Below are 23,213 nucleotides of genomic sequence, written 5' to 3' on the forward strand. Positions count from 1 at the left end.
TATTTAGATTAGCGTTTGCTCTGGCCTTTTTCGGGGCGTTTCGGTTAGGGGAGTTAGTATGTAGTAGTGTGAGTCGTGAAGGTGGTTTGAGCGGGGAGGACGTAGTTTTGTATGCCGACAGGGTGGTAATTTATCTTTGTTTTTCCAAAACGGATCAGGGGGAAAAGGTCAGTATATAACATTGTTTGAGGTACCAGGATGTTTGTTGTGTCCAGTTCAGTGTTTGCGGGACTTCCGGAAGGAGTCTGGGGTTAGTACCGGCCCGCTTCTCAGACATGCGGATGGGTCCTTCTTGTCAAGGTTTCAATTTCTGGCGGTGTTTAAGAAGTGTTTGCGTCGCCTGGGAATGGACTCTGGTAAATTCACGGGTCATTCCTTCAGGATTGGGGCTGCCACGAAGGCCGCGCGGATGGGCGTCCGGGACGAGGTGATTAAGCGCATTGGGAGGTGGGGATCGGAGCGTTTTCGTTTGTATGTGCGGTTAAGATCGGTTTGAGGGTGTGGGAATCTTTCTAATCATTGTTTTACTTTTGCTGTCTTGCAGGTGCCGCCCCGTTGTTAGTGTGGATTTTGGGACATTCATTCGTTTTCTGGGGGGCCTTGCGGGCGGATGTTCGGCGTAATGGGCGTCAGTTAGGGTTTGACCGTGAGGTGGCTGTGGTACGGTGGATTGGGCGTCGAGGTATGTTGTGGGGTAGTATCCTGCAGGAGGTATGCCGGATTTGATAGGGTCCCGGACGTGCTAGTGTTGCACGTGGGGGGCAATGACCTTGGTGTTCGTCCTTGCAGGGAGTTGATTAGGGACATTCGGTTCGATTTTTTACGTTTGTGGTCCCTTTTCCCGTCCATGGTCACTGTGTGGTCGGACATTGTGCCAAGGAAATCTATATGGAGGGAGGCTGGATCTGTTGACAGGTTGAATATGGCCAGGATTAAGTTAAATTGAGTGATTGGGCGATTATGTGCCAGGCATGGGGCAGTGTCGGTGCGGCACCCTGAGTTGGAATCAGGGACCAGAGGCTTCTGGAGAGATGATGGGGTCCACCTTAATGCTGTGGGCATTGATCTGTGGTCGCTGGATTTACAAGGAGGAGTGGAGAGAGCTCTCCGTGTGTGGCGGAACGTGCGAGCTTAAGGTTAAAGTCAAGCTGCGTGTTGGCGGGGGTAGGTCATAGAAGCTGGGGCTACTAGATAGTACAGGTGAATGAGAGGGCCTCAATGGTGGGGCTGGACTCTCAGAGTTGGGGCGCCTGGTTGGCTTAGTGTGGCGTCCATCAGTGGGTGTCCCCGAGCTTGTGGTATGCGGCTGGGGGCAAGATGGAATTGCCGTGGTGGTTTTTGGTCGGTTAAGGTGCATTACGCGGCTTCTACGACCTCCCTCGTCAGTTCTAAGTCAGAAGGGTTATGTTATTATCATTGTAATTATTTATGTTGTTTATGTTATGGCCGATTTAATCCGAACAGTGGCTGTGCGTGGTTATTGGGGATGGTGAAAGGGTTGGATGGGTTAGTTAACGGGTGGTTGGGTGCCCGAGCTTAGCCAATAACCCTACTCAAGTGAGGTCAGACGGAGCCGCAGGATCAGGGGAGGCCGGCATGAGGGGTTTGGTGGAGCGAGGGCTGGGCTAGGATAGGGTTAAGCTGGATGTGAGGCGGGGAGTGGCCAGAGAGGGGGCGGGCGTCCGGGCCGTTGATCAGGAAGGAGGGCAGTGGAACGGGCGCCATTTTAGGAGAGCAGGAGATGGCATCACCCCCCCTTCCACCCTTTGTTTGGTGTTGTTGCATGGGTAGATAGGCGCTACATTTATTAAAAAATAAAAATAAAACAGGGAACCTAAATGGTAATAGCGTGTGGCTTATTTGCTTCATTCTGGGTCAGGTGTCCATGGGTTTTACAGGGTTAAGGTTTTGGACGACTGACTGTAGGGTGTTTGTTTGTCGCGGCAGTCGTGGTGGGGGAGGTCATAGAAGCTGGGGCTACTGGATGGTACAGGTGAATGAGAGGGCCTCAATGGTGGGGCTGGACTCTCAGAGTTGGCTTAGTGTGGCGTCCATCAGTGGGTGTCCCCGAGCTTGTGGTATGCGGCTGGGGGCAAGATGGAATTGCCGTGGTGGTTTTTGGTCGGTTAAGGTGCATTACGCGGCTTCTACAACCTCCCTCGTCAGTTCTAAGTCAGAAGGGTTATGATATTATCATTGTAATTATTTATGTTGTTTATGTTATTTATATTATTTAATAAAAAACGGCTGCTGTGGCCGATTTAATCCGAACAGTGGCTGTGTGTGGTTATTGGGGATGGTGAAAGGGTTGGATGGGTTAGTTAATGGGTGGTTGGGTGCCCGAGCTTAGCCAATAACCCTACTCATGCAGAGAAAGCTTAATCGTTATGTAATAAAAGGTTCTGCAAGGGGCCTGATCTCTCTCATTTACCGTCTTTTGGCCGTATCCGCAGAGGGAGAGACCCCCCATCACACATACATGGATAAATGGGCTACTGCCCTTGGATCACCTCTTTCTCGTGGGGCCTGGCAGATCATATGGAATAGAGCGGCTCAATCATCCATCTGCACCATGTATAAGGAGACGCCGTATAAACTGCTAATGCACTGGTACCATACCCCTGCACTCCTACACTCCATAAACCCCACTATTCCATTGGTCTGCTGGCGATGCTTGAAAAATGTGGGCTCCCAGAAGTTAATTAGCATTCAGGGCTGCGCGACTCTAAGTTGCACAATTTTTTTTTCAGAACGATAGTCAATGGTGTCGCACCGCGACACAACAGTCGCAAGAAATGCATCCAAGTTGGATTTCTGTGCGACTGTGACATTGCTGTTGTGGCATGTCGCAGCACGACACCATTGACTATTACAAAAAATGTCTCCGTGTAGTCCTAGCCTCAAAGGGGTTTTCTCCGATATTTCTGGCCTTGCTTTGCATTGTCCAGTGTAGAGGTGTGAACCGAGAGCAAGGCAGGTGATTTTAACTCCGCCACCAGTCAAGATTAAGAAAATTGCATTTACTATAAATTAATAAAAGCAGGTTAACAGTGAAGTTACAGAGGTAAAGACAAGCAAAATATTTAAAACAGTATAAACAATACAAGTTAAACACGGCAACAATTTTCACCTTTGCTGAAATAATAGTCCCAGAAACTGTCCCTAACTAGCCCTAACTTTCAAGCGGGTGCGCACCCCCCTTATTCCAGTGGTCCAGGTGGACCGCTTACAGTTTGTGGAAGTGCACGGTGGGGCCCGATGTCGTCCTTTTCCTTTAACCAGCGCAGGATCCGCAACAAAGAAGTCCTCCTCAGCAGGCCGGAAAACCAGTTGAATATAATCCAGAATTTTACAGTTACTGTCCGGTACCTCGACAGCACTGTGAGTCTCTTTACTGTTTGGGGCAATCCACTCAGCCCAATGTCGGCTCCACAGGTCAGTTGCTGCACACAATCCTTTTTAACTTGGCTTCACTAAATGCACGGTTTCTTTGTACTCCATCCGTCTCTAGACCGAAGTTCACACAGCTTGGCTGTACAGGGAAGTCCTTTAGTATCTCCACACACGTCTTACACAACACAGAACTTGTTTTCTATCTTGCCAATATGGCGGCAGCTGCAGTTCAAGTCTCTCTTCCTCCGTCTTCCTGCTCACACTGAGGCAGGGTGACATCATAAGGGGCGTGTCACTTCAACACTTAGCTGCTGCCTTAAAGAACCAGTATCACAGTAATACACTTTCTCTATGGTAAACTCCAATGCAAATTGGTCCTATGCTGCTATCAACTGACCAAACGAATACTGCAGACATTTTACATTAAATTTTAACACAGTTTACCAGGATAATGAAACTTAGAGACATTGCATGACTGTTTCTTACATAGGTACCATTCCGTTATACCATGGTGAATGGAGTTGGGCAGTATTCAATGAACATGGTCGCTTTCTTCCACAATCTGTGCCGCTCTTGTCCATGGGTTGCTTCTGGTATTGCAGTTCAGCCCCATTGAAATGAATAAGCTGCAATACCACATACAACCTGTGGAGGCGTGGCACCAATCTTGGAAGAAAGCATCTATCCTATCCTGGCGAACACCACTAAAGGGGTTGTCCGGGATTTTGATATAGATGGCATATCCTCAAATTAAGCCATCAGGTGCAGGGTCCGACACCCTGCACCCTCGCCGATCAGCTCTTACCTTGCAGAATTGACCGAACTCACTTCAGCCTGAGCAGCCCTGCAGTTACCAGCTCTGTCCGCCACATAATAGATGGCGCTGTGTAGTTCCGGTGCCAACAGCATCTCTAATACTCAGTACACAGAGGTACAATATATTATAGGAGGTTTCTATAGAAATATATCATAAATCTATAGTAGAATATTTCTTGTTAATTGTGTAATAGTGTTCTTCTTAATTTCAGCATCACTTCTTCTCAGGTGCGGAGTCATCTATCATGCATCATGATTATGGTCATCTGATGGTCAACACTGGAGAAAGATTCTGACCATTTAATGTCAATTAAATGAAATTCTAAAACCATCATCTGAGAAGTTTTATTTCCAGTGTTAAAATGTCTATCAAAAGTTACTGAGGTTCAGGCAGATCATGACATGCTCCATCAGATGCGATATGATGGAGCAAAGCTTCTAACCGTCTAATGTGTAACATGGTGCTGCACAGGGAACTATATGGTGGTCCAGGGAGTTGCCTAGGGCTCTGTACTATGGTGTAGAGTGACTCAGTATGCCTCTGTATGGCCTGATGTGTGCATGAAGGCTAAGTGCAATGCCCAAGAAATCTACATGGGTCTGAAGGGTCTGACCATTTTACTGTGCCGTATCCAGAGGTTTCCAGTGGTCATGACTGCTTGTCCCAGCTATGAGCAGAGATGGTAGGAGACAAGCAAGACAAGTGCAGCGACTGGGACCGCCGGGACAATGTGTGAGTGTGGATGGTCTGATGGGGGTAGTAGTTGGTACTCACGTTTCTGCAGCTCCGTGGGCTGGCGTGCAGTGACGTGAAGAAAGGCACTGGATTCCTTCGGGGCACACTCTGGTGTTGAGGGGTTTCCTGCCAGATGTTGGTTCAGGTTCTCTTGATGGTATATGGTCAGGGGAGCACCCAGGAATTTTGTCTAGCAGCGCGCCGGCAAATTTTTTAAGCCCCGCCCATTATTAAAAGCCCCTCCTACATATAATAGGCCACACCCAACAAACACTGTACAGCTGAAATTCTATAGTTGAGGCCTGTCTCTACATATCATACGGAGAGGGGGGGGCCTGTCCTGGCTGCACTGCCTGCTTCACATTATACAATAAACAGCCGGCTACAGCCAGGAAGCTCCTCCGCTCTCCTCCCTCCCCAGATCCTGCTCAAGGCCTGTGGTTCCCCCCACCATCTGTCACCCGCCCTTGGCCTGCTGCCCCCCTTGGCCGTCCTCACCCAGCACCGAATCCTCCTTCTGCAAATGGCAGGGGGAGGAGCCGGAGCATCTCCTCTCCTACATAGCGCCCCATACCTCTTACATCCAGTGATGTCACCTTTGTTGTAGACGTTCTCTTTCTTTATCTTCTCCATTCAGACCAGACCGCCATGATGATTTTTCAGCCATCTCCCGTCTCTGCAAAGATTGACAAACAGACATTAGTTTCCCACATTTCCATCATCTTCTGAACACCCTTTCCTGCCACCCCCAATACTATACTGCAGAAAAAGTCCCCCTGGAAATACTGCTACCACACAGATAGTGCCCCCTTCAACAATTATTGGCACACAGTGCTCTAAAAAATAACTGCGCCAAGACACTAATAGTATAAAGATAATGTCCCCAAAAAATTATTGTGCTAAGCTGATACTGTGCCAGGGTGCCCCCCAAAGTAACAGTGTTCCCTAAAATCCCACCAATAGAATTAATTCTCTGCCAGAGCACACTTAGTAGTAATAATGCCCCTATAGTACCCATACTAGTAATCATGTTCCTCATAGACCCCCAGTAGTAGTAAAGCTAATACCCCTAGTAGTAATAATTCTCCCTATAATGTGACAGTACATGAAATACCCCCGCTTAGTGCCCGCAGTTGAGCTAATGTCCCCATAATGTATGCCAGTATAAAATACCCCTATATAGTGCCCCAGTAAATGCCCTTATAGTGCTCCTCTCCCCCTTCCCCATAGTGTCCCCCATAATATGCCAGTAAAAAATGCCGCTTCTAAGTGTCACCATATGCCCCAATAGTGCTCCACTCCCCCATAGTGCCCCCAAATAATGCCCCATTGTGCCGCTCTCCCCTATAGTGCCAGTAAAAAATGCCCCCTTAGTGCCACCAGATGCCATAATGCCCCCCATAATGTGGCAATAAGAAAAAAGGCCCCTTTAGAGCCCCCACTTCCCCATAGTGCCCCCAAATAATGCCCCCATAGTGCCCCCAAATAATGCCCCTATAGTGCCACAAGATGCCCCATAGTGCCGTTCTCCCCTATAGTGCCCCCATAATGTGTCAATAATTAAAAAAAAGGCCCTTTAGACCCCCCAGATGCCCCCATAGTGCTCCTTTCCCCCATGGTGCCCCCCCATAATGTGCCAGTAAAAAATGCCCCCTTAGTGCCACCAGATGCCATAATGCCCCCCATAATGTGCCAATAAGAAAAAAAGTCCCCTTTAGAACCCCCACTTCCCCCATAGTGCCCCCAAATAATGCCCCTATAGTGCCACCAGATGCCCCATAGTGCCACCAGATGCCCCATAGTGCTGTTTTCTCCTATAGTGCCTCCCATAATGTGTCAATAAAAAAAAAGCCCCTTTAGAGCCCCCAGATGCCCCCCATAGTGCTCCTCTCCCCCATGGTGGCCCCCCCATAATGTGCCAGTAAGAAATGCCGCCAGAGTGCCACCCCCAAAAAAAATTGGGCTGTAAGAATTGTCAGATGCCCCCATAGTGCCAGTTCCCCCCCCCCTCCAAAAAAATAAATAAAAAAAAATAGAAAACACTAATACTTACCTCCATCAGCAGCGATGTGATGCAGGCTCTTCCGGCCTGTGTCCCTGATGTGTGCTGCCTGGCTCAGGCGGCGCGATGATGACGTCATCGCGCCGCCTGAGCCGGCCTCTGATAGGCTGCAGGCATTAGTGCCTGCGGCCTATCAGAAGAACAGGGGAGGGACACACCTCTCCCTCCCCTGCCGCAGCACAGGATGGATATGGAGATGAGCGCTTCCACAATGGAAGCGCTCATCTCCTACTGCCCGCCCGGCCCCCCCACCGCTGCCGCAATTACATCCAGGGCCGCGCCACCTATGGTGATCGGCGGTGCGGCCCTGAGGGATAAAAAAAAATAAATGTCTGGTTGTTCTAGGGGAGGTCCAGACCCGCTGGACCCCCCCCCTGTAGGTGCGCCACTGTATAGGGTTTAAGGTGTAGGGAAGGCAGGGTCCCTGAGGTGCGTGATGCCAGCACCCTTGGGTGCAAAAGAGGTGGTAAAATAAAGAGGAGCCCGTTTGAATAAATGACTGGAACATTTACTGAGAATCACTCGCCTTGAGGTAGATGTACAGATTATTGCAATGCAAAGCAGAAGTTGTAATTCATTCAAAGGACATCACAAGTTAGCTATGGCTGTAATCCTAATAACAGGCTCTTGGGGAGGTATTGACTCTGCTCACACTCAGGCTATTGTCACTTTTGGCCGATCTTCCAGGTGTGGCGTATACATCCATAAACTTCTCTGTTTCACATGGCCGGTACATATACACCTTCCAGGCTTACTCACAATTTCTAATAACACGTCCACACCGTCCATGGAGGAATGTGGCTCCAAATGCAGCTTGTACTTCACTGCAGAGTGTGAACAGGCACCGTAGGCCAACTCCTGTCTCACAGTGAGTGCTAATGGAGTCTATAGGCTGAGGTAGCCCTCTCACCTCCACTAGTCTCTCCTTATACTCTACAACACTCTGGGTTTCTGTTATTCCTGTCTTGAGGCCTACCCTTGGCCTGCGCACAATTCAGAGGGGTAGCTACTTGTCAACTTAGGCTACTTTCACACCAGCGTTTTCCATTCCGCTATTGAGATCCGTCATAAGATCTCAATAGCGGAAGAAAACGCTTCAGTTTTGTCCCCATTTATTGTCAATGGGGACAAAACTGAACGAAACGTGGTGCACCAATATGCATTCTGTTCCGTTTAGTTGCGTCCACATGCAAGCAGCGATGTGGTGCGGAGCAAGACGGATCTGTTCTGGCACACAATGTAAGTCAATGGGGAAGGATCTGTTTTCTCTGACACAATAGAAAACTGAACCATCCCCATTGACTTTCAATGGTGTTCATGATGGATCATAATACAACCGGATCCGTTCATGACGGATGCATGCGGTTGTATTATTGTAACGGAAGTGTCTTTGTAGATCCAGGACGAATCCGCAAAAAACGCGAGTGTGAAAGTAGCTGTCTTCCGGGTTCAGCAGGTCCAATCCTAGCTTTGGTTGGTTGCTTATTTTGTCTGACTCTGCAAGAATTACAGGAATTGTCCATACAGATCATGAAATGACATACTGCAGATATATATATATATACACACAGGGCCCACTACTGATACGGAGTGAGACACTGCACGACCACTACTCCATGAAGATTTCTCCAGCGGCCTAAAATAACCAATAACAATATCTAATACTGATTAGATACGACATCGGGTCTCATCTGTGGAGGCTACGACAACTGGGATCCCACCAATCCCAAGAATGAGAGGACTTCATGGTCCTTGGAGAAGCACATTGGCCCCTTTGGTTTCTGTCACCATACAGGGCCACTCGCCACCAAGCACCGTGATATAACACGCAGCACATTTACATTCAAGGAGGTTACAAGTTGCACACAGTGATAGATCAGGAGCGGTGCCATCTCAGGAAAAAGCCAAAGAGCCATTGTCCCTTATGGAGCATCACAGACCCTTCATTGTGGGCATCGGTCGGGTCCCAGCGATCAATCCCCACTGATCAGGCCATGACTGTAGATCTGATCAGTACAGTGTAAATGTCATTGTGGGATTGTTCAGTCTAATGCAGAGAAAGCTTAATCGTTATGTAATAAAAGGTTCTGCAAGTTTTTATTAAACTAAATTTTTAGGATCCTTACATCTCATGTGAAGATCTCTGCTTCATGTCAGGAGATGAAAATGTGGAAAGCCATCCTGTACACCTGGTCCAAATGTCACCCACAGATATCAGCGATGTGTAAAGTTATGTACAGATATAGTATAACAGGCCTTAATACAGGGGTACACCTGGAGTACCCCACACCGCCACTCTCTCAGGACCCCCAGTGATAATGGGAGTAATAAGAGCAGGAAATACACAATCACTGACAACACACTGTCCTGACTACTGGACACAACTGCCCCTCACAAGGATTATTTCATTCCTTTATTTCCCAAACCGTCTTCATTTCCAGCAAATTTACTGATTATCAAACCCTATAAAGGCCTGAAATAAAATATGAGCGCCACCTCCACCCCAGATATACCCGTCACATGAGCTCCATCTTGTATGTTTTATATCAAATCATATAAAATTTCTAGGAATTTCTATTTCTACCGCTCATGGTGTCCACAGTACAATGTATGTGGCAGAGCGGGCACATGGGGCACCTACATGACAGTACAATGTATGTGGCAGAGCGGGCACATGGGGCACCTACATGGCAGGTGCCAGCTGAAGGTTCTACTGCCTGTCCTGAGGTCATGTGACTGGCGCACGCTTAACTGCCGTTCACTTTCCAACTGTCAACTGCCGCGAGTGGAAGAGAGTTGGATTGCCCTGCGAGATTTGTGCGAGATGACGTCCAGTGGAGAAGAAGACGAGGAGAAGAGGAGCGAAGAAGAGGAGAAGAAGATGAGTGGAGGAGAAGAGAAGAGGAAGAGGGAAGATGACAGCCGACAGAAAGACACCAAGAAGAAGAGGATTGCACCCAATGCCAGAGTGTTGGAGGATGAGGAGCCAAGAGCAGGTAATGGGGGCACTGTCTTCATATGGGGCACTATTTCATCTCCACACGTCTCTTCCACAATGTGGATGGAGATTTATTTGCAGTACATGTTCCCATATAGACAAGATGAGGAGATCTGTACAGGAGCCATGTATTAGATGTCACTACATTTATATGGGACTGCAGATATTAATGTCATTGTATTATCAGCACTATGCCCCGGTCATACATTGCAGTGAGGGGGGGGTTCTTCGGGGGCGGTACGTTACCTCAGGGAACGGATGGTCTTTATGTACAGTAAAGCTGTATCAGTAACAGGACGGCTGCAAAGTGACAGGTTACAGTTAGGACATCAGGTAGAAGGGTAATGTCTGAAATATGGGAAATATTCAAGACAGTTCCATGTTTAGTTTTCAATTCCATGAAATACACCCATACGGTTTTGAAAAAAAAAGAAAGATCAGACAGACTTATCATCCAGCATCAGCCACTGTGATAAATCTGTGTAGGGTAAGTTCACCCTGTATAACTATTAAACAGCAGTAGTAAATCTGCTCCATATTTCACAATGTATTTACACCAGTCTACTAGCATCAATCCATTGATTTACTCTTCTACATCTTCTGTTTCTCATCACATAGTATATTGCAAAACTGCTGCCTGCAGCCACCACTAGGGGGAGCTCACTGCACAGGAATTTATACAGTTACCATTGAACCTATAACAATCTCTATGCATTGAGCTCCCCCTAGTGGTGGCTGCAGGAAAATATATTTGTTTTATCTTGGAAAGGAGCTCAGCAGTAGTGTGGTCTGCCTCCATGGTGAGAGCACCACTGTCTATACATTACTATATATTATTTTGTTGGCCGATGTATTAGTAAGTTTAGCCTTTTTCAATTATGTGATGCCAGGTATGAACACGTCCTATGATAGTATGGATGCAGCATGTAGAAAAATCATTATATACAGTGAATATACGTTTATCGGCTTATCGACTGATCTCATGTTCTCTGATAATATTCTATTCCTTATTTTTGCCTCCAGGACCCAGCACGGCTATAACACCCAGAGCCAACACCCGACTTTCCATCAGCGGGTTCAGATTCCATCAGGTGCTGGGTCGGGGCAGCTTCGGCAAAGTGGTCCTGGCTTCCGTCCGTGGCCGAAACATCTACAAGGCCATCAAAATCATCCCCATAGATGACAATGCGGAAGCCCTACAGCGAGAGAGGCAGATACTCCTGGAGGCCAGAGACTGCCCATTCCTGTGTCATCTCTCTGCCGCTCTGCAGTCTCAGGTACAGAGAGGTCTCCCTGCTCCACTCCTCTTCTCCACATACAATAGACTATGTGTTACCTGGAATCTCATGTTCTGCTTTATGCAGCGTACTCAAGTTAGGTTTAGAAATGTTCCTGGGTGTTGTAGTGCAATAGACACTAACCTGAGACGGCTGACTCTCTGCAAGGGCAGGTGATGATGAAAAATGTTCGTGACGCCAGTGCCAATTAAACGGTGGCACGCCGTTTGCTGATAGCAGGAATAACTGAGGAACCACGTGATGTTAAAGCAGAACTCAAACTTTAGTAGTCATCATATAGGGACATTAACGGAAACGCAGTTCCTTTGCAGACAGTTGATTTTCAATACAGTTGATGCAGGCAATATATGTATAGCAAGGTGACTTCAGAGTGTTAAACACAGGACTTGCAGTACAGGCAGCTTGCACTCTATTCCTGACTGATCCTGGAACATAGAAAATCTTCTCCAAGGCCCAATACCCTAGCTCTGGCGTATATCCTTGGTTTTATCTTTATCAAGTACCTCCTCTGTTGTCTTGAGTACCTCTTGCTTTTCTGAGCTTTGCCTCTGTCTCTCTCTCAGCTTCCTCAGGCTCTAGAAACTTCTGAACTGACTTCCTGGCTAGGCCCTAGCCTATTTATACTGAACTGGGGGCTCCCTCTGCTGGCTGGAATAAAGATTGCCTGCACCAGGCCTAACTGGCTTAAAGGGAAACATACATTATGATATAGCAGTGTCGGGTAACCTACCCGTATGCTGCACACCCCCAGACTTTAACGTGAGTAAGGCCTCGTACTCACACACATCTTCCTGAACCGGCATAACATGGTACATAACATAAGCATTCCATTATAAATACAATAAATAATTATTTCACACAGAAAACATAACATTGGTAACTTCATGAACAAATGACGTAAGGAAAAGGGGCGTCTTCTTGCTTCTTAGGCACGGCCGCTGACCTGGCACAGCGGACTTAGGGTGAACCAGGTTAGTCCATTCTTCTTTGGTGGCAGTATATTAACGGAACTACCCAGGAGTATCCTGTGGGTGTATCACAGGCAAGGGCTCACGTGGAGGAGTCCATTCTTGCGCACAAATGTCAAGTAAAGTATTACCAGTAGCAACTGTTTGGGAGGAGACACCACCAGAATAGTCAAAGTCTCCTAAACGGACTGGCGGGCGTCCCCTGGTCATCCGGGTAGACCTTCTCAATACAGGGGTCTCCCCTTCCCTTAGCAACGAGGTAGAAGAGAGATGAGCAACAGGAGGGTCTCCATCAGTGAGACCTTGGTCAGGAACAACAGGAACAACTAGATCCACTAGAGGGGGAACTGGATCCGGGGCATCTTGAACCGGCTCTTCTGGAGGTGAAGATACAGTAGGTGCTGGAGCGGGCACCAACAAGTTCAGCCACGGTGTCAGAAGCCAATGCATGGGATCAGCGTCATATCTTAGATTACTGACAGCCTGCATAGGATCCTCGGGCTGTATTGCTGACTCTGACACAGGATATTCAGATCCAGAACTCTCGGCACTGGGTTCTGGTGTCAGGCAGAGCTTTAACCGGTTTCGGTGTACAATTTGGGATCCCTTGCCTTCCCGGGTGATCTCATAAGTGTGAGTTCCAACATTTGGGATTGCAGTGACAACATAGGGACTTCGCTCCCATTTACTGTCCAGTTTACTGGTACGGCGGTTATTTTTTAACCATACCACAGCCCCTATTGTCAAGGGTTCTGCATGGGCTGCTTGATCATAGTCTCTCTGCTGTCGGTCCCTAGCATAGTCCATACGTTCCTGAACAATGGCTTTGGCTGTATTCAATCGCCTTTGATGTTCAGCAACCCAGTCGGTGTTAGGTAATGGGTTAATGCAATCAGGTACGTGTATGTCCAATGAATGATCAGCAGGCAATGTCCCTTGGCGCCCAAACATCAAGTAAAAAGGGGTATACCCGGTGGAACAATGTATGGTATGATTGTATGTGAACATGAGCTGTGGCAACAGATTAGGCCAATCTCCTCTGTTTTCAGGAGGTACGGCCCTCAGCATCTCTATCAAGGTCTGATTCATTTTTTCACATAATCCATTACCTTGAGGATGGTAGGCCGTTGTCCGGATCTTCTTACAGTTGTGTAAGCGGCACAGTTCATGGAACAGATGGGACTCAAAAGCAGGTCCTTGATCGGTGAGGATCTTTTCTGGACATCCGTAGGGCAGGAGGAAGTGCTTCCAGAACAGTTCGGCTGTAGTCTTGGCTGTCTGGTCTCTCACAGGCACCGCTACAACAAACTTAGTGAAATGGTCAATAATAGTCATGGCATAAGTATACCCTGAGCGACTAGGCTCCAGTTTCACATGGTCGATGGCGACCAGTTCAAGAGGACGAGTACTTACAATGGGTCTCAGTGGTGCCCTCTGATCATGGTGCTCACTTCGTTTTAAGGCACTGGCTACACACTCCCGACACCACTTCTCCATGTCTTCTCTCATGCCCACCCAGTAAAACCGCTGGCGGATAGTAGCCTCAGTCTTTTGGACCCCAAAGTGACCGGATTGATTGTGGTACATCTCCAACACCATACCTGCATCTCGTCGGGGTATGAGAATCTGGTGTACTCTTTCGTTGGACACTGGGTCTAGGCTTCTCCGTAGCAATAGGCCCTTTTGTATGAAGAGTTGATGGCGCTGTCTCCACAGTTTGATGAGCTCAGGATCTGCACTCTTACGCCGAATCCTCTCAGGGGCTCTGCCACTAGTAATGAAGTCCAACAACTCACCCAGCACTCTACTTTCAGACTGTAGTTTCACCCACCTTTCTTCCTTAGGATCAGGCCTACTGGAGGGTGAAGGAACTGCAGCTCTGTCATTGGTAGCTCGAGCCTGATCCTGTTGAGCAAATTTGTTATAGAAAGCCGGCATCTCTACATCTTCCCAAGCATCTCGCACATCATCAGGAGCTGTCTCTGTGGGAAGCCTGGATAAAGCATCAGCATTATCATTAGTACGTCCAGCACGATATTTTACAGAGAAATCATAGTTGGCGAGGCGAGAGGCCCATCTCTGCTCCAAGGCCCCTAATTTAGCTGTATTTAGATGTGCCAGAGGGTTATTGTCAGTGAATGCAATGAACGGGGTGGCGGCTAGATAATCCTTGAATTTTTCTGTCACTGCCCACACTAATGCCAGGAACTCTAGTTTGAAGGAACTATAATTCTGGTCATTTTTCTCAGCTCCTTTCAGGGAGCGGCTCGCATAAGCTATCACTCTTTCTTTTCCCTCTTGAATCTGGGCTAACACAGCTCCCAGGCCTCGCTTGCTAGCATCAGTATACAGATGGAAGGGCTTGCTGTAGTCTGGATAACCTAACACAGGAGGCTCGGTCAGTTTCTTTTTTAGCAATTGGAACGCTATCTCTCTTTCCTCATTCCACTCAATGGGCACCGGAGTTCTAGGGCTTTTCTTGGGTTGCCCCCTCAAGAGCTCCTGGATAGGATCAGCTATTTGAGCAAAATGGGGGATAAAACGTCTATAGTAGCCGGCAAAACCAAGGAAACCCCTCACTTCCTTGACGGTAGTAGGAACCGGCCAATTACGGACAGCCGCTAGCTTATCAGGGTCAGGTTGCACGCCCTCTCCGCTGACCACATGCCCCAGGTATCTTACTGCAGGTTTGAGCAGGTGACACTTGGATGGCTTTACCTTCAAGCCATATTTGATAAGGATTTCAAATACTTCTGCCAAATGTTTCAGATGGTCTTCATATGTTTTTGAGTACACAATGACGTCATCTAGATACAGCAGCACTGTTTCGAAGTTTTTGTGACCCAAACACCGCTCCATTAATCTCTGGAAAGTTCCTGGGGCATTACATAACCCGAATGGCATACAATTGAATTCGAATAGACCCATGGGAGTGGTGAAAGCAGTCTTTTCCCTATCTGCAGGGGCCATGGGTACTTGCCAGTAGCCACTGGTCAAGTCCAAGGTGGAGAAATAGTCAGAGGAGCCCAGAGCAGTTAGTGACTCCTCAATGCGGGGCAGTGGGTATGCATCTTTGTGGGTTATTTGATTAATTTTCCTATAATCCACACAGAAACGGATACCCCCGTCCTTCTTCTTTACAAGGACCAGGGGTGCAGCCCATGGACTACGGCTGTCCCGGATTACATTAGAGTCTTTCATCTCTTGGATCATTTCTTTTACAGTCTGATATGAAGTAGGCGGTAAGGGTCTGTATCTCTCCTTGATAGGAGGATGAGAGCCAGTAGGTATTGTGTGTTGTATGGCACTCACCTCTCCATAATCAGTAGCATGCTTACTGAAGGCCTGGTGGTACTCTTTGACAAGCTGTATAATCCCTTCTTGTTGTTGTTGGGGGGTAGTCTCGTCCCCCACATGGAGCTCTTCCCACCAGGGCACTTGTGGCTGGGTCACCGACGGACATCCGCTGACTGCAGCTGGCGGCTTTTCTGTCACTGGAAGACGAATGATGTCTTGGAAGGACACCTGGGACAGCTGGGCAACACGGCAATGCTTAGTAAGCGCAACAGGATGATCACTCAGGTTAATCAGACGGACAGGTACTTTACCTTGGGAGACGTTCACCAGGCACTTGGCAGCTCTCACATAAGGGTAATCCTCCATCTGGATTGGTTCCACAAGGGCTGGATAATCTCGGCCTTGGACTCCCAGGACAGCACGACACCATAAAAGAGTTTGAGAATTAGGAGGCAAAGTCACAGGCTTAATATCACTAATCCTGGCAGTACAAATTTCTCCTTTCCCATTAGCAAACCTCTGCTGGGCACTTAACACCGTAATAGTCTTTTGAATCACCCTCTTGGATGCAGAGGAAGCAGTGGGCAAAGTCTGGTGTAATACGGCAAGTACTTCTGAATAACAGTTTTTGAAGACATTGGTGCCTAGAATGACAGGATGTCCTCCTCTGTCACCGGCCTGTACTACTATCACCCCCTGTTGTGGTAAGGTTACTTCTCCCACCTGCAGGGTGGGTTCCCAGTATCCATGAATCTTTACTGGTTTGCCATTGCTGGCGATAATTTCCACCCAGGATTCAGGCGGCTGGGTCAATTGGTTGGTGTCCCAGAATCTTTCAAAGGCGGGCAGCTGAATAGTAGTGACCTGAGACCCAGTATCTAATAGGGCTTCAAAGGGGACCCCGTTGATCTCTATATTGATTTTAGGATGGGATCCTACATAACGTGGCATCCAATTTGGATCCTCTGGACCTAGTGTTCTACCTCCCGAGGGGTGGTCCTCAGCCTCAGGGGTTGCCCGTTTAACTGCCAGCACGTGGATTCTGTGTGTCCCAGCTTTTTGCAGTATGTACACACGGGCCTCTTGCGATCTCTATTACGCCTCCCAGGATCCCTGGGGTGAGTCTCTTGGTATGGAGGTGAGAACGGCCTAGGAGGTGACAGGAATTCTTCTTCTGTCATTATGGGTTTTTCCCATTCCTCTATTTTTCTGCACACTTTCTCTAGACTTTTAGTGAGGTGATTTACTTTCTCTGTCAGCATGGCAATAGTATCGGTAGCTGACACTTGAACAGCTTGACCGGCCTGAGCTTGGTTAGAGATAAGCGGTTTCACCCTGCAGGCTGATGACTCAGGTGGGGTGCTCAACTCCGTAGATACTGCTGACCCCAGAATTTTTATAGCCAGTTCTTTAAAGTCCAGAAAGGTACTGTTAGGGTGCTGGGCGGACAGCATCTTTAATTGGGTCCTTATTTGCTCACTAGACACCCCGGTGATAAATTGTTCCCTCAGGGTCTGGTCCTGGTTATCAGCCTCTTTGGGATCTATCTGAATTACAGCCCCTAAAGCCTCCTGAAGTGATAGGGCATATTCACGGAGGGACTCACCGGGCTTCTGTTTCTTGCCAAAGAAGTGCATCTTTATCTCTGAGGCAGTCCTGGTTTCAAAAGTGGCCCTGAGGCGGGTGAATATCTGCTCTAGAGTGCTCCGCTCAGTAGCAGGCCAGGATAATACCTCCCTGCGGGCAGCTCCCTCCAGCTGCGCTAGCAGGATTTCCATTTGCTGATCGGCATTTATGGGGTACAGTTTGAATAATGCCAGCAACTTAAAGTCTCTTAGGGTATGGGTCTCTCCTCTGTAGCGGGGAAACCATGGGGCCCCGAAATAGTAAGGCATGGTAAAGGGCATCATGCTGGGGGCTATAGAATGATTAGGAGCCGCAAGCTCTCCCGGGGCCGGCTGCTCAGGCACTCCCGGTTCTGACATGTTAGCTTATTGCGATGTGGCCGCTGGTGACTAAAGGGACCGGAACAATCCCCTTCCCTCCGGTTACAAGTTCTTACCGGTATCGCCGGGCTTGCACAGGCCAAGTCTCGAGAGATCCCGGACGTCCTGAGTACGCGGTGACGTAGACGAAACAGGGCCGCGGCGGTGCGATGATGACGAGGGGCGGGATTCTCTGTGTCTTTGCAGGGATCCGCCCACGAAGGTCCTCAGCAGCGCGGGAAACTTTACTGCAGGCAGCCGGTGGCCATCTTGGTCACCATTCCCTGACAGCAAGCAGGGTTGTTGAAAAGTCCATAAAACCACACTCCGGTGTGGCGATTTTCTTCCTCTTGATAGCGCAACACTGTACAGCGCTTTTTGGAGGTTTTTGGCACACTTTTAGTATGTTTTTCAGTCCACAAAATTCACTTTAATAAAACAGGCAATATGTCACTTTGGTCACAGGGCAACTGTATAAGGCACAAAGTTCACGCTTCTTGCACTAGAAAGCGTGCGTATCCTGTTCGTGACGCCAAAAGAGAGGTGCAGCGTACTCAAGTTAGGTTTAGAAATGTTCCTGGGTGTTGTAGTGCAATAGACACTAACCTGAGACGGCTGACTCTCTGCAAGGGCAGGTGATGATGAAAAATGTTCGTGACGCCAGTGCCAATTAAACGGTGGCACGCCGTTTGCTGATAGCAGGAATAACTGAGGAACCACGTGATGTTAAAGCAGAACTCAAACTTTAGTAGTCATCATATAGGGACATTAACTTGCAACACAGGACTTGCAGTACAGGCAGCTTGCACTCTATTCCTGACTGATCCTGGAACATAGAAAATCTTCTCCAAGGCCCAATACCCTAGCTCTGGCGTATATCCTTGGTTTTATCTTTATCAAGTACCTCCTCTGTTGTCTTGAGTACCTCTTGCTTTTCTGAGCTTTGCCTCTGTCTCTCTCTCAGCTTCCTCAGGCTCTAGAAACTTCTGAACTGACTTCCTGGCTAGGCCCTAGCCTATTTATACTGAACTGGGGGCTCCCTCTGCTGGCTGGAATAAAGATTGCCTGCACCAGGCCTAACTGGCTTAAAGGGAAACATACATTATGATATAGCAGTGTCGGGTAACCTACCCGTATGCTGCATTTATACCAGTGATGTTACTGCTCCTTTCTTGTACAGGCCCATGCCTATTTCATCATGGAGTACTTGTCCGGTGGCAGCCTTGAGTCACTGATCGACATGAGCGGCAAGCTGAACATCGAAAATGTCCGGTGAGTGACTAATGGTGAAATATGGGAAAGAACATGTCCTGAAGAAGGTCCATGATGGGGGATAACACTCATGTCCTGCTCCTGATGATCTTGGGTAGTGTAGTGGTTAATACCTGGTACCTGGTGGTCAGTGGTGATCCAGGATTACTCTACAGTCAGCAGATGAGGTGACATCTTCCTTTACAGCAGTTATACAGATGGTTTCAGGCCCCCGATACTAAATCCTCCCCTTTCTACATCAGGTTCTACACGGCAGAAGTGATCTGCGGCCTCCAGTTCCTCCACGGCCATGGCATCGCCCATCGGTAAGAGGAGCAGTAATCATATTGTCTAGAGGACAAGTCGCATACAGAAGATGAGAGAAATCTCTATGACTGAATATCAGTTCCATCTATCTGAATAGGGCTGTTTCTGCAAACCACATTCAGATAAATGGGACAATCAAAGAAATCCCTGCAACAAATCTGCTACTCCAATATAACATCTGTCTGCATTTCTGACCTTCTGCCAGTCTCTTCTGGTGCTCAGTCTCACCTACTACATGTGTCTTGTGTGACATCAAAGCCAGAAATCTTTTTATTTCTTTGCAGAGACATCAAACCAGCCAACATCATGCTGGACACAGATGGTCACATCCGAATTATAGACCTGGGGCTTGCGCAAGACGGTCTGACCGCGTCCACTAAGATCTATGGACGGGCGGGAACATACCGCTACACGGCCCCAGAGGTGCACCTGGATCAACCATACACCGTAGCAGCAGACTGGTGGAGCCTGGGGGTTGTCGTGTCCAAAATGTCAACTGGACATTTCCCATTTAAGGACAGCCACCAGATGCAATTGGTCTACCTGGCAATCACCAAAGCAAAGCCAAGATTTCCAACATGGCTGGAGGTAGACCTGAAACATCTCATCAAGAAGCTGCTACGGAAAGATCCAGAGAGGCGCCTAGGTGTGTCAGGAAACATCAGAGACCACCCATTTTTCGGAACCATCTGTTGGGAGGAACTGGAGATGAGGAGAGCGCAGCCTCCCTTTAGACCTTTCCAGGTAAGTGATGACTAGTTATAAACTAGAACTGGAACCACAGTTAGAAAGTGAAATGACGGATATCTCTGTGCACTTCCTTCTCTTGCAGCACGCTCTAGAGAGGAGCCATCTGGAGTGGCCGGAGGATGAACCGCCTCTTCACCCCATGTCCAGCTTTTCATTCCTGTCACCTAGCTGGACAAGGTAGGATGAAGCCGGCCTCTCCAGAACCCTGCGCCTCCTCTGCCCGCTGCCTGTGTAGCTGACCTTGGCTTGCTCTGGACTATGCCTCTCTCTGCTGATACACTGCCGTCAATGTCACCATAATGCTGCCCCGGTCTCTTGGCTCCGAATCCTCTGAACTCTGGCCCTAACATCTCTTCAAGACGGCGTGTCAAGAACTCACAGCTTTCCATCTCTACTTCTGGTGGTGCTGCATTGGGTACCGCCGCCGCAAGCGGTCCGGTGGGCTCTGTGCAGCAGTTCACAGCAATAGCGGGTCCTCTTTGGGGCCGCAACGGAGCGGTGGTGACAGAAGGTGGTCTACGGTTGGTGACAGGCACCCTTACCTCGTCCTTCTTTGGCGGCGTCCGGATCCTGGCGGTCGAGATCTTGCGCAGCTCCCGCAACTTCTCTTCCAGCCGGACAATCTGGTGACCGATGCTCTCCGTGTCGGAGTCGCTGTCGTCTGCTGGCGCCGCCGGCGCAGGTACATTCAACGATGGCTCGGACTCGGCCTCTGCAGGTTCTGGTGGCGCATCGGGTCTCCGACCCTTCCGGATGTTCTCCAAGGTAACCCGAAGTCCTTTTAAGTTCTCCAGGTCCTGTATGGTCTTCTCCCGACGAGGCAGCTCGGGGGAAGGATAAGGGCTCACCCATTTTTCCAACACGGTTGGCTGCCAGAAGACATTAGGCTCAATGAAGGAGCTCCGCTCCTGGAAGGCGTGATGGGCCGGCTCTGGAGAGCGTTCAGGTTCCCGCTCGCAGCCAGAGTAGTCTTCTTCTGCCTCCCAGTCCTCAGGTTCTCGCTTGGGACGGGTCACGGCAGTTGCATAAGGGCCTCTCAGGCTCTCGGCAGGGGTGAACTCCACTTCCTCTCCCTCGCGGAGGCTGTGCTGATAGGAAGGGAGGTAGTCTCTCTTGACAGATCTTCTGTTAACATACAAGTCTCTGCCAGTTAAATAATCTTGGATGAACCCGTAGCCACGGGTTTTGTCAAAGGACACCACCAACCCCTTTCTCCTTTCCAGGCGGGGCTGGGTGTCGGTATGTCGTTCATGGATAGTCTTGGTCAATTCCTCATAATAGATTTTAGTCTTTGTATTCCGCTTTATAGCGGCCTCCCGGATCTCTGCCATTAGTGAAGACCACTCGAAAGAGGGCTGAAAGAAGTCTCTCCAGGAGCCATAGCAGGGCTCCGGTTCTTTCTCCCGTGGCGGGCAGGCGGGTTTCTCCGGTCCCGGAGAGTAGGCCGGTGGAGCGTCCTCAGGCTCTACACCAACATTATCCATTTTCGGTATTTCAGGCGTGGACGTTGCAGCAAAGCGGTGCTCACTCTCCAACATGCTCGATCCTTCTCTGGAGAGCGATAGGGTGGCGCCAATAAGATCAGCCAGATCCTCCCATTGCACTGGGAGGCCGCCCCCCAAGTATTCCAGTATGGGGAAGGCGGAGTCCATGCTGGCAGACATGCAAATGTCCAGATAAGCAGTGGCGCCTGACCTTGAACTCCTTCCCGCTATTTCCTCAAAAAGGCGCCAATTTTTCCCGCTTTTTCGGGATGAAGATGACGCAGCAGCTATTTCAGTAGCCTCAGCGGCCATCTTTAGCAAAATCCGCTGTCTATTCACTGACAGCAAGCAGGATGATAAAAAGTCCATAAAACCACACTCCGATGTGGCGATTTTCTTCCTCTTGATAGCGCAACACTGCACAGCGCTTTTTTGGAGGTTTTAGGGACACTTTTGGTATGTTTTTCTGTCCACAAAGTCCACTTTAATAAAACAGGCAATATGTCACTTTGGTCACAGGGCAACTGTATAAGGCACAAAGTTCACGCTTCTTGCACTAGAAAGCGTGCGTATCCTGTTCGTGACGCCAAAAGAGAGGTGCAGCGTACTCACTATCCTGAGAATCAGCCTGCTAGGCCTTTGATTTATTTTGTTAGAAATATGATGTTGAAAGCTTAACCCTTCCAGGAGTCCTATGTTTTCTGGTTCTTTGTTGCTGCTGCCAGTTCATCCACGGCTCAGTGGTAGGTGTTAGCCACTGAAATCACAAGGTCAACAAAGCCAAGTTTGTTTCCAGGATCTCCCGCCTGCTTTTGCTATCCCACGCCAAGTTGTGCCTGTTCCTTTGTTGCACCTTTTACCTTTACCCCCCTTTTCAGGTTTATCAGGGGTATTACAGCACTTGTTTTATATTGTGCAACTTGATACTAAGGAACCGTGCCCGGAGACAGACTCAAAAGAACCTGAGCCTCTGAGATTCTTACTCTTTTTAAAGGAAATGTGCCCAGAGATGGACTCCACCGCACGAGAGCCTCTGTGATTTATAGGAAAGTAACCTGGGTACGGACTCATGTTTGTTCTTTGAGCCTCCAAGAACTTTTATACTGTTTTATCTATTTTGCTGTTCTATTATGGACTTATTCATTGTCATGGACTATCCTGGTTATAATGTTACGCTGTGCCAGGTCAGCGCCCCAGTTCCATTCACTATCCTGAGAAGAAGAGAACGACGCCCCTTGTCACCAACCTTCACCTTTACCAATTGGACCTGATATGAATGTAAATGCAGATGAATTACATATATGTATGCCTGCATGTCTCTTTTTCTGTTTCAGGTAGAGATTCCAGTTGGGCGAGCCCTGATGGAGTACGAGGTCGTACTCAGCTTAAAGCAGTGGGGTATGTAGTGTACGGGGACTGTAATGCCCGTCACTACAGAAGGGTCACTTGTGTGCTGTCGTCCCCCTTATTTATGGGGAAGTTGATATGAGTCATCTTTATAAACTGTAATGCTATGTATTTCCCTGTTACTGTGAAACTTGCATGTACAGGCCTGCTAGGGATGTCATTCCAGCTCTGAGTCACTAGAGGGAGCTAGGGAGCCCTAGTTTATATAAGGCCCATGGGGGGGGGATGAGAGGACCGGAGGTGACGCTCCGCCTACTTCCGGTCCCCGCCAAAACTCTTGGTAAATTGTTTTTTGATTGTTTAATTAAGAGACCTATATATATTCCTGGCTACATGCACTTTATGTTATGTGTTTTTAACCAACACTGCTCTTGAGAAAGGGGAAGACACCCCGAAACGCGTTGAGCTTCTATCTATTTATGCAATAAAAAACTCTCCATT

The 23,213-nt window shown here is 48.5% G+C and overlaps 1 protein-coding gene across 1 annotated transcript; it reads left to right on the forward strand.

Moving 5' to 3' along the window:
* Positions 1-9,831: 9,831 nt before the first annotated feature.
* Positions 9,832-20,062, forward strand: LOC120978032 (protein kinase C delta type-like). Its single transcript, XM_040406270.1, has 6 exons — positions 9,832-10,003; positions 11,029-11,282; positions 18,734-18,825; positions 19,068-19,130; positions 19,416-19,875; positions 19,964-20,062. Exons 1-6 carry the CDS (start codon positions 9,832-9,834, stop codon positions 20,060-20,062), a joined length of 1,140 nt encoding a protein of 379 aa, XP_040262204.1.
* The last annotated feature ends 3,151 nt before the right edge of the window (positions 20,063-23,213 follow it).

This window comes from Bufo bufo, chromosome 8 (assembly GCF_905171765.1).
Source record: "Bufo bufo chromosome 8, aBufBuf1.1, whole genome shotgun sequence".
In the NCBI taxonomy this organism is placed as follows: Eukaryota; Metazoa; Chordata; class Amphibia; order Anura; family Bufonidae; genus Bufo; species Bufo bufo.